Source organism: Aptenodytes forsteri, unplaced genomic scaffold (genome assembly GCF_000699145.1).
Source record: "Aptenodytes forsteri isolate BGI_AS27 unplaced genomic scaffold, ASM69914v1 Scaffold15, whole genome shotgun sequence".
Lineage (NCBI taxonomy): Eukaryota > Metazoa > Chordata > Aves > Sphenisciformes > Spheniscidae > Aptenodytes > Aptenodytes forsteri.
This window is the reverse complement of record NW_008795129.1, coordinates 22,209,982-22,222,373: the sequence shown is the minus strand read 5'-3', so window position 1 is coordinate 22,222,373 and position 12,392 is coordinate 22,209,982. Positions and strand designations below refer to the sequence as shown.

The 12,392-nt window shown below is 35.9% G+C and overlaps 1 protein-coding gene across 2 annotated transcripts in view; it reads left to right on the top strand.

The window, feature by feature from the left end:
- ATE1 (arginyltransferase 1) overlaps positions 1-12,392 on the top strand; it is an 86,141-nt gene that overhangs the window by 7,903 nt on the left and 65,846 nt on the right. Inside the window, exons 5-6 of one of the 2 annotated variants that reach the window (XM_009277921.1) lie at positions 1,090-1,322; positions 4,182-4,310. In XM_009277921.1, coding sequence (XP_009276196.1) covers positions 1,090-1,322; positions 4,182-4,310 — 362 coding nt within the window. Of the gene's footprint in view, positions 1-1,089; positions 1,323-3,022; positions 3,152-4,181; positions 4,311-12,392 lie in introns of both variants that reach the window. The other variant, XM_009277922.1, reaches the window with a different exon arrangement.

The window sequence follows — 12,392 nt, the reverse complement described above, 5'->3', positions numbered from 1 at the left end:
GAAAATGATCAGGGGGATGGAACACCTCTCCTATGAAGAAAGGCTGAGAGAGTTGGGGTTGTTCAGCCTAGAGAAGAGAAGGCTTCGGGGAGACCTTATTGCAGCCTCTCAGTACTTAAAGGGGGCTTATAAAAAAGATGGTGGCAAACTTTTTAGCAGTGCCTGTTGCAACAGGACAAGGGAATGGCTTTAAACTAAAGGGGGGATAGATATAGACTTAGATATAAGGAAGAAATTTTTTACGCTGAGGGTGGTGAAACACTGGCACAGGTTGCCCAGAGAGGTGGTGGATGCCCCATCCCTGGAAACCTTCAAGGTCAGGCTGGACGGGGCTCTGAGCAACCTGATCTAGTTGAAGATGTCCCTGCCCATGGCAGGGGGGTTGGACTAAATGACCTTTAGAGGTCCCTTCCAACCCAAACTATTCTATGATGATTCTATGATTCTGTGTAAGCTTATGTGGCCTTTTACTCTTCTTTTACATGACATAAGTAGCATTGGTACTAATGGCACTGGCATTGGCAGCATTTCTATATACTGCATAAGGATTCCAGGTGACAAAAAATAGATCCTTTTTTTGTGTGTGTGTCTTCTACAGGAGTCTGTTGTGTAGCCACCTGCAGTAGAACAATTCTCTGTGAATTTGGCTGCGAGGTTTTGTGGTTGTGTTTTTTCCTTTCAGTATTTCAAGCTGATCCTATAGCTATTTGGATGTAGTACACCATCATACCATACATTAAACAGGAACTTTTCTTTGTTTCTGAGAGGGGGCTGTGGCAAAATGATTTAAGGATAGACTTAGCAGGAAGCCTTTTCATTTTATTTTTTAAATATATCCTTGGCTCTGGAGTGGAATCGTGGTCAAGGTGTTTCCATATTAAAGTGCTGCATTAAACAGCTGTAGAGGAAAAATCATTGCAACTTAGCTTGGCATGAGGTGTTGTTGGTAGTTGTAAATGGGAAATATGTTATGTCCAGACTAAGGTCTGCAGTAAACGGTGATTTTAACCATTTATTTTCAGTGATTATGTAAGAACTACTTGTTTGTTGCAAAATGTGGTGTTTAATTCTTTGCTTATGCCCTTGCAGGCAAAGGGGCCGATCTGAGCAAGCCACCATGTCGAAAAGCAAAGGACATACGGAAAGAAAGAAAACTGCAGAAACTCCTTCAAAACCAGATGTGCACCTTTGAAGGCTCTCCACTTCAAGCAGGAGATCAAATTTTCCTCTTGCAAAACTCTAAATCTAAAACAAACCAACCTAAAACCATTGAAGACTTCATTTTTGTCTCTTTACCTGATGATGCACCGCACAAATTAGAGGTAATATCTCATTCACTGTTGTTGGAGGCAAATTAGGGAAAAGTCTAGTTAAGGAGTTTTTGAAATGCTTAGGTGTTTAGCATCTGTGACTTTATGGAATGGTTGTAGTTTAAATCTTGGAATGTATGTGGTACTGCATGATATATGTATATGGTGCAGCTGAGCTCTGTGTAACCACAAGAGGGTACTCTTGCACTTGCAGTCAGTCGTAGCAGAGACCAGTACAGTTACCAAAATAACTTGTAACTTGATTTCATACAGTGTGACTTGAAAATGAAAGACTTTGAATTAACTGAGTGTTGAATGATGAGAGAGATTCAATATTTAGTTCTGCAGTATATAAATACTTAAACTATCTATGCTAATGAATCTTGACAAGAAAGCAGTAACTGTTCATAAAATTAAACAGATAAGAAGATAGATGCTCTTTATAAATGTCATTGATGTGTGTTGGTGTCTTTGGAAGGCATAAAAGTGATGGTAGAAAACTTTGCTTAATTTACCGGTTGCCATTAAATCTATTAGTAATATAGAGGCAGTCATCTGGAAGACTTTTGGACTTTCTAACCCATAAAACCATTTTTTTTTCTTTTTTTTTTTTTTCTGGAAGCTGGAAAACTACATGAATATAAGTATTTTCCTGGAGTTACTATTATCAATGATGGCATTGGAAGTTAAATTTTTAATATTCTTTTGGTAATTATTCAAAGAGGTAGTGATGATGACTTAAAAGATTCACCCTGAATAACTGACAAGAAGCCATGAAATTGATCCATCTCACTAACTCCTCCAGATTTTCTGATGAGTTGTGTAACAGAAGTACGATGGTTTTGTCTGCACATCTTCATTTACAAGATGCAGGGAGAATTAAAAGGAGGATGGTTCCAGCAGTGTTTTCCCAGACTGTCTTTGCTCTTTACTATGGCTTGTCAAGTGTGGTGTTTTGTTTTTTTTTTTTGTAGATCAGAACCATACTGAAAATTAAGTGTTTTTTGAAATGAACATGTCCTTAAATATGCTTGAAAAGAAATGCACTGTTGCTCATGTGATAGCATCCTTTTGGTTAGGGAGCAAGAATTTTTACTAAGAACAATTTTTAATTTGTAGTTTTTTAAAAAAATAATTATTTTATTTTTTTGTGTGTAAGTGTGATGGTGGGGAAGACAGATAACCTCTTATTACAATTAACTTGTAACTGAATGTGGAAACATTGTTTCATCTTCCTCTTTCAATTTGAAAAAAATCAAGAAATCCCCTTGGGATTGCTGCAAAAAAACATAGTCTTTATCTAAAGAGCACAGATATGAGTTTTCCAAATGCATGGGTCCTTCAAGTATTTTTCAGTATAGTGTGAAACTACAGGAGAAGATTTTAAGAAAAGTACAGAAAAATCTCTTTAAAATGTCAAGCTGCATACCATTTATTGGTATGATTTCCTAAAAACTGTGTAGTTCTTCTGTAGGCGTTTTAGTCATCTTAATTTGCTGTTGGAAAACCTTGTATGTTATTCAGTGTAAATGTAAAGGCCTTCAATAGCCTAAATTGAGTTGAAGAACTGGAAGGCTATTGGCTAATATTAATTAAATTGTTAGGGCCCTTGTGCAGGAATTCAAAATTTCTCTCTGTGATGTTTGTATATGTACAAATATATAGTTATTGCATGATATTGTAACAATAAATGTGTTTAACTTCTTCTGAAGGTGAGGGTGGTGAGATCATCTCCACCAAGTTCACAGTTCAAAGCCACATTTCAGGAGTCTTACCAGGTCTATAAACGTTACCAGATGGTTATTCACCAGGACCCACCTGATAAACCAACTATAAATCAGGTCAGAAGGCCAAATGAATTTATGCAAAGCTCAGCTTCCCCTCCATTTCATGCGTCGTCTTTCTAGGAGAAACAAATGTGGATTTTATATCCATTGTATATTCAGGAGCATGTAAAATAGTGTATCAAATAAATCAACGTCCTGAAAGTGCAAACTCTTTTGATATCTCTTTGCGAGTGCCACAAATATTTGGTCTTAATTGCAGACAGAAAAGTTAAGGAAGTTACATGGGGATGCTCTTGGGTAAGAGATGGAGAGGGTAAGGCTTTTGGAGATAGATATTGTGGACCTTATAAATACAAATCTCATAAAACTAAACCCTGGTAACTAGTCGCATTGGCTTTGGTTTGAATGCTTCCATAAGGAGGAACAAGCATGATCAGGGCCAACATGTGAGTGAAGAATTTATCACACATACAAATTGTTGGTTTAAGGTTCAGAGAAGTTTTATAAACCTCTTCCTTTTCAATTTAAGCCCTTCAAGAAGTAATCAGTGCACTCCATCTAAATTACACGTCGTTACTGCTTCTTGTAATGACCAGGCGGTGTGTAATAGTTAACTGTCAGACATATTACCTCTCTAATACTATAAAGAAAAAAATTCGGGAGTTTGGAGAGAAAGTATATGTAGCAAGAATATGTAATTGCTAAACAGGGGCAATGAGTGATGTGCCATTAAGAAGATTACCTTTTAAAAGTCCTTGAGACTGTACAATGAAAATAAAATTTGTGGTTGATTTGTTAGATAACTTGGTCAAAAAAATAGTTTCAATAAACTGATGCTTTGAAGTGTTCTACTGTTATACAATTTTTATTCTTTAATGAAAGTATCAACAGTCAGTTTAAGCTTAGTGTTAGTTGTCAGATTTCCCCTGTAGGAGGATTTTTTTTGTTACTATGTTTAAAGTGGAAAATCGACTTCAGAGGCTTTGAAGTGGATAGGAGATCTTTCACTAGCCTTACCTTCAGAAGCATATTATCTGATTATATGCACTCAAAATAGTATGCCTGTATTTTCCTTGCTCTGAAGGTGAGGTTAGTACCTGTCTCCTTTGAGGACCCCCAGTTCAAATCATCCTTCAACCAATCAGCCACCTTATTTGCCAAGTATCAGATGGCTATACACAAGGATACACCTTCTGACTGTGGCGAAAATGAGGTACAGTTCACTGCATGCACCTTTATGAAAACATTTTTTTTTAACGCACAGTTAAATGATGGGAAATGGTGTCTCTTAGAGTGATTCTAAATATTAAAATATTGGAGTTTCCATTTGGGAGGGAAAGCATTGTGGTTTTTAGCAAGCTTCTGTTGCAGGCTTCAGCCCAGGGGAAACTGAGCTGAAGAGACAGGGATTGTGCACCATCATAACTAAAAAAACTAATGTTAGTAATGAGTTGAGTAGAGCTGCTGTTTGTACATGATTTGTTAAGAGGTCTGGGACTGAGATTTCCACTGGAAATGGGACAATGGTATGGAAGTGCTTTTTTGATGGCAAAAGCATCTTCTGCTTTAAAGCTGTTTGGTACCTTTTCACATTTGTCCTTAATTTTTGTTGTCTCGCTTAATTTAACAGGTGAAGGTTTTCAAAATCTCAGTTTTATTCAGATTTCATTGCTAAGCATACCTCTCAACTAGAACTCACCTTTGGTAGAATTGTGCAAAAATACTGCCAGCTGATTGTCTGAGATTCGATGAAAGTACATTGCATATGAATAAAGCCTGCTTTTAAAATGGTGTTTACAGGATGCTAATCCTAATCTAATAAGTAAAAAAAAAAAAAAAAAAAAAAAGTACTCGTAGGGTTCTAAGCAAGCAGCAATTCTCCATTTCTCTGGCAGGTGGCACAACATTTTTCATTAGCAGAATTAATAAAACTGCTACCTCAGATCTGTCATTTCTATCTACTGCAAATGTAAGACTTCAATATTGATCAACTATCTAGTCAGACTTTTCTGTGCTTGAGAGCAATACTTGCAGAAGTGATACCTAGCAAGCTGTGGCTGCTTTCCAGGTAGAATAATAGAACCACATAATCATTTTTGGCTTTAGTTCAAAAGAGTGTAAGGAGAGCTTTTTTGTGAGATCTCTGTAATGCTACTGTGGAAAGCCATAAAATTTATTCCACTTTGTTTTGTAAAATAATAGGACTTATAACAATAAGTAGTAGTCTCTGCTCTTTTTATAATTACTGACATAAATTGGTTTAATTATAATAAGGTAAAAATTGGAAACATGCCAAGAAAGATTGAGCTATTTACTATATTTGTACCAGGTATTACCTGGCCTGATTAGGGACTTGATTTGTCTGCTATGATGAATGTATTTCAGCCTAATGCTTAGATATAGCATATATTCCACCATGCTTTTGCTCTGAAAATCTTGTTGCTGCAGAGAGGGTGGTAAGAACTTCATATACTTACTTACTCTTTGTTTAAAATTATGGATTTTTTTAATACAGTCATTACATCATGAAGAATCAAGACCAAAATAATGATGGCTGCTTCCAGTTCAGTTCTGAATAGCAATTAGCTCTCAGTTCATCTAATCTCTCTTTGGGTCAGAGTGCATGGTTTGGTGTAGACTTGGGTTTGATGGGCTTAATCACCCATGGAACTTTGTTTTTTAACTGAGGGAGTCTGGGGGAGGAAACCTTATAAAGATGCATTATGGACAGTTCTGGTTTCCACCACCTTAAGGTGTAAAGTCTGTCATGGGAATTGCTGTTGAATGGGAAGGAGATGGATTTCCGTTCATACCGCTAATAATTTAAAGGATTTTTATCCTCTTTTTCCTTGTTACTTGCCATAGGTGTTTCCCTGCTCTGCCTTTATCTTGTCTCTCGCATCATGTTTGTTCAGGGTTAGTGTAGTAATCCAGAGGAGACATAGATCTTCTCTGAAGCGTCTAGTAAATGTAAAAACTCAGCCTGATGCTGATGGCTTTTAATTTAGGTGCTTCTTTAGGACTAGTAAATTATCTTGTGTGTTCATGTGACTATCTGGCTAAGAAGGTCTTTCTATTCACAGTTATTAGGCACTAAAGCTCTGTCACTTCAATCAAAAGTGTTTTGTATTTGATCCCTGCAGGAAGTAAGCTGAAGAATACTTTACACAAAATGTATTTTGATGCATTTGTGCCTTTTTTTTTTTTTTTTTAAATACTGAATTTGTGTTGGAGGAGAATTATGAGAGTCGCTTTTAAGAATAGAAGATACCAAGTAGGGTAAAACTGATCCAAGTTATTGAGAGGAAGGGTGGAAAATGCTATTTCAAAGACCTGAAACTTTTTCTTCTTCCTGTTTTTCAGACTTTTTAATACATCATACAGACATTATGGAGCCAAGCAGTTCTTTAAGTAAAGGTAGAATGAAATTCTGTCCTATACACAGGGCTTTTTATCAGGGTAGTAACAAGTCTGCTTTGGGCTTTAAACTGGCAAACATCCAGGAATTTTTTTGCTCTAAAAATTAAATTTAGCTTTTAGTCTGTGCAAGCTAATATATCTGTGTATGGTAGGTGAACCTCCTTTTCAGGGAGAGTCCTGCACACTTTTGTGTTTGGAAAGTTTCTAGTTTAGGAAAAATATTTAATTTTATATTTGGCTGAACACTTCATATTCAGAAACCTGCCTATATTTAAATTCAGAATCCAACAAAAATTGTTATGGGACATGTTAACAACTTCTTTCTGGAATATATTCTTAGATTGTTGGCATTACAATATACTGTCTGCCTATATTTGCTGCTAGACTAGTTTAATATTAACCTTATTACATTAAAAGGCAATTTTAGGAATAGATTTAGAATTTTGGTGATTATTTGAAAATAACACTAATGCAGAAAGTTATAAAACAGTTCACAACATTAACAAAAGGTATGTGAACCATGAAGCTGATTATTGCTCAATGAGTGTGAAAGAAGGCCCTCTTTTTGCACCTCTGCAATGTCTGTACATCTTTTCGTCAAGATTTTATGTGAGAAAGGGGAATAGATAATTTCCAGGACAGGGAATCCATTGAATACTTGACACCAAAGATTACTTTGAACTTCTGGGCCCTCTCTGGTTAGTGCCACTTTGAGACTAGTGATAACTAGTGTTTCAGTGCCCTTCAAGATGGTGGGTCTTTTTGAATTTTGCCTTTTCCTCCTTACTTTCTCCTCTCCTTCTTCTGCATCTCTGGTGGAGACTGCAGTAGCACTAATAATAGTGTGTGTTCATTAACAAGAATTTAGTTTGAGGTTTTGCTGGGGAGAGTCCTGTGATGGATTTTGATGATGCAGTACTGATTCCTGATTAAGGCAGTAACTTCTGTTTGTTCTAATAAAAAGCAAGGCAGAAATTTCATAGTGGAATAAACTTTTTCCAAGTCCCAGAGTTGGTGTTGCCCCTGCGGTGATGAAACTTGCCTTTTCTATGGAAGCATCATCACAATCTTCAGTGCCACTCTCATTGGCAAGCAGAGAATATGGTAAAGTAGAAGTACATTTGATATCTGCCAAATAAGTTAATATTCTAGGAACAGTTTTGAGTATCTTGTTGCTTGTGGAATCAAAAATAATTTAGCTTGTGAGTGGAATTTTTCCAAATCTCTGTTTTTATCTTGACATAAAAACTTACAACTATTTTCTGCATAGGCTTTTTAACTATTGATTATCCCCTTTTGTCTTAGTTTGTCTGTATAAATTGAATTTCCCTTGGAAATCTTCTCAACCCTCTCAAAAACCTTTGGTCAGTTGCTACAGGATTTCAGTTTCAAAACTGACCTGGTTGTCTCTGTGCTTTGGAGTGCAGTCAATACTGATGTTACGCAAAGTTGTTGGCACCTAGGAATATTTATGTCAGCATGTTTTTACTGAATTGAATTGGTGTCCTGAGGAAAAACATAGCAAACGATTTTCTAATTAAAGGTTGCTTCATAATACTTGCTCTTAAATAGTGCTGTGGAAGAACTGATTTTTCAGTTTTTCTCTGTGGGAACAAAACCTTAGTATGCTGCTATGTAAATGCATAGTCATCCACTTTTTTAGTAATATATGTACTCTTATCTTAAAAAGAGTTGTTGGAAAAAATCAGAAGAATTAGGGGGAACTTCAACAGATTATTAAGTGGTAAAGTATAAATAGCTTCTGAATGAGGTAAGATACAGTCATGGAAAATAGGTGTATCACTGCGTATTGGACAAGTTTATCCAAGGCTGCTCCTGAATTAGCCAAGTCATTGAACTGCTAATTTTCTGGAAGCTGTGAAAATGTGCAAGGGGAGAATCTGTTCTAGTGTTTGTCACGTTCTATGCATTTCTTCTGGCCATTTATGGAAGTACTGTATATGGACCTTTTTCTCAGGTCCGTGGATTTGCTTTCCTCACAAAAAAAAAAAAAAAAAAAAAAAAACCAGCCTTGAATGCTTCTTCCCAATTTTTTTTTTTTTTTTTTTTTTTAAAGGAGGGGAGAATCTGTTCTAGTGTTTGTCACGTATGCATTTCTTCTTCTGGCCATTTATCCCCTTTTTTTTTTTTTTTTTTTTTTTTTTGCTAAAGTAGTGGAAGACTATAATCCTGTTTAATATGTGGATCTGTGTCTATAGCATACAAAAAGCGACTAATATAATCAATTGCAAGGATTTATTTACATGTCTACAAGTTACTTGTTTGTTTTTTTTTCTGCTTGGATGGTGGTTATATTTGTTTTGTTAAATGAGTCAAGCTGTAATGAAAAAAACTGAAATCATGAAAGCCTGGAAAAACTGAAAAAGGGAGACCTCTATAATGAACAGAGAGGAGATAGTAGGCTGAGCATCCTTTCATTGGGCAGGCATTGTTTCCCTGTATTGTCAGTGAAAGATCAGCTGAAGCACAAATTATAGAGCTGATCAGCAGATCGAGTGCCATAATTATGCAAACAAATTGTATGAATGGCAGTTTGTCTACTTTTTTCCTTCTTTTTTCATAAGAAATACAATAAATCGTAACATCGCTTTGTCACAATAATTCATGCAGAGAGAAATGGACAAATATGGTTTTGGAGCCAATATTTTTTTTGAAACTGAGTAACTTTTAATAGCATTTGGTTATATTTCTGGGAGAAAATGTGTAGATTAATGTACAGAATAATGATCAGAGAATAAGACAGAAGGGTGAGCTTTTTATGTGTCTTGTATAATCCCAAGAGGCAGAAATACTTTGATAAATCATTGAATCAAGTGCTGGTGCTAGACAGTGCTAGTGGAGGTGGCTTTCTCTACAGACGTACCGCAGTCTGTTATTCTGGTTTTACTTCAAGAAACAGAGAAGAATATGAGAGTGACCAGGTAGTACTTTATACTTTAGCTTTGTAGAATTACAGTACAGAAATCTGAAAACAAGGTAGAAACAAGATAGAAACAGTAACTAGGTCCGAGGGCATAGGCTGGCTCTTCAGATGAGAACATTGGATTTAAGGAAGCTTAGTAATAGATCTGGCTTGTCTTCTGCTTTGCTAAGAGCAATCCATCTTTGCAAATGTTTTAACTCTTGCTCGGCAGCAAAAATACCTGTGTTTCTATGTAAGAAATGCAGGGAGGGCTTTACAGAATACAAATCACCTGGAAGATGCTATGATCTGACTCTACCCCAGCTTCAGGATGATTGACAAAGTATGTGGAAATATATATGTAAATGTTTCAGAACATTTTGCCACCTACATGTCTTTTGTGTTTTATATGAAGTGTCAAAATGTATTTCTTGGTATTTAAATGATAGATACAGATGTGGAACTGTGTAGCTCTGGAGGCAAAGATTGTAAATTAAATGAATACAGTGAAAACATTTCTTCTTGGCCCTTTCATTCCAAGAAGGATTTTGATCCCAGTGATGTAATCAATGGCTAATTTGGACAGAATAGAGGATATCTCTAGCAGTTCTTCTTAATGAAGTATCATCTCACTAGAGGCATTGCCTTTCTGCTGACCTGTTGTCCTCTTTCAAATGCTTCTTGAAGTCCAGCATAGAAGCTCCAGCATAGACTGTCAGCATATTTTTTTATATATATATACACACACATATACACTTGTAAAAAAGCTGTCAGCTAGTTTAGTTCTTTAGCTGTATTCAGTTCTTGTGCTGAAAAAATTAGTGCTTATAATTCCAAAATGAGTTTTACATATAACATGTTGTCAAGTAAAAATTTGAAATTAAGCATTTTTTCTTCCTGCCTCTTCTCTAGTGTACTTAATGATTTATTTGAGTGGTTTAAAACATTAATGTGATATTTAGGCTTTAAATCTTTTTACAGTAGTCTTTGTCTTTAAGAAATAGAGCTGAAGTGTAACCGGAAAAAAGCTATGTGGCAGCTACACAAGTTAGAAAACATTTCCATAAAAGATCATAAAAATTCTACAGTAGTTTCCAGAAAGAGTCACAGTGAACAGTTTATTGCTGTTTAGACCTTCTGAAGCAAACGTTTTATTTAACTTTTCATCAGTGTTTTATAATGACAAACTGGTAGAAAAATAGCATGTGTCTCCGTTCCCTCTGCAAAGCTAGCTAGACACTCTCTTTGCTTTGTGCTTAACTAAATGTTTATCTTGGAAGAAAAGAATTTCACAACACACAAAAGATACGCTGTTTGAAAAGGTGCAAAAAATTACTGACATAGGTATAGTGGTTTTTTTCTTTTCTTTCCCAGTTTTTTTTAATTGCCTCCCAGAAATCCACTTGAACTAATATAGAAGACTGAGTAAGTAGTCTGGGAAATGCCAAGGAGCACGTTCTGATCAGTTTAAAAGCTGCTATCAGCAGCCGGTTGCAAACTTTTAGGTCTCTCTAACCTAGTTTCCCCTTTTTTTATCTTCTAGTGAAAGAATGCTTTAAAAAAAAAAAAAATCAATAGCCTTTGTGGTTATTTTTAACCTTCTCTAGCTTGCCTTGGCAGCCATACGTTTCTACAATGCTCTTGAATTAGTTCTTTTATCATTTTGGTTGATGGCAGTGCTAATCTGATGGTTGGCTTTCCGTGGTCGGCTGCTGCTGTGGCAGAACGTCTCACTGCAATGAGCTTGTGTTTCACATCTCTGATAACGCTGCCTTAAAGACTTACAACTGGTACTTCTGTATCAGCCTGATTCCTTCTGTTTACTTGCATGGCCCTCGTGACTGTAGTGCTGTGGATTCATGGATTTTATTCTTGAAATGCCTATAAGAGCCTAAGAATTTAGGCATCCAGATGATTAACCAACTTGTCTATAGTCATATTGTTTCAGTTCAGATTGTTTTTGCATAACAGTTTACAATGTTTTTCCTGATTTTTGACAGTTTTCTATATAAATCCATACAAAATTAGAAAAAAAAACCACTTTAGTGTAAGACTGACAGATCTCCATTATTTTGAGAGTAAGTTTCTTCTGAGCAGACAAAGCCACCGTGACTTTTGTCACTCTATAAGGGAATTGAAATTGTAATTCTGAAATGTATGTTCTGTCGCATCAGCAATTACTTCTATTTCATTAGTCCGATTCTTGTACTGAAAACTACATTTGAGACATGCATTTAAACTTTAAATCCTCTCTTTCCTTATGTACTATGTTTTGAAGGCTCTTTCTTCACCTTCGGGTCTGTGGGTATCTCTGAAACTGTATTTGGTTAGCATTCCTATATTTTTGTAAGTCACTGTTGAAAATGCTAAATAGAGCCAGCCGCAGAATAAGTCTTTGATTCCTCTGCTGACTTAGCTCTAGTATATTGCCCGTTTCAAGGATAGGAGGATAGCTTGGCACCATCTTCCTTTGTAAATATGCTCCGTTTTATCCCATTTTCCTGATTTTTACAGAAAGTTACAGAGTTTTGTTCATTTTTCAGCTTAATTTCAATCTGTTTTCCTAGAGTGTCTTTTTTCCTTGATTGTGGCTTTTTACTGTTTTTTTTTTTTTGAGGGGGTCATTTAATAGCTGCTTCTAGCCTTACTGAAAGCTTGACTTTTTATTGTTTGTTTTTTACTTTTTTCACTCCACAGCTTTATGGTTAATGTTGATTCCAGTCTGTTTTGGCTAGAGAAGATTATTTTAATTAAAATATGGCAGCCCAATGCACAAAATAAATCGTAACACATTTCCTAGGACAATGTGGGCTTATGACTACAGACCAAGTTCTTTAAAAAGTAAACTGCCTTAGAAACAGTTTTTGTTGATGAACAAGGAAGGGTTAATATCTGAGAGCAAAAACCTATTTATTCTTAACCTGTGGGAAGTGCCAATGTCTTGAAAGTAAT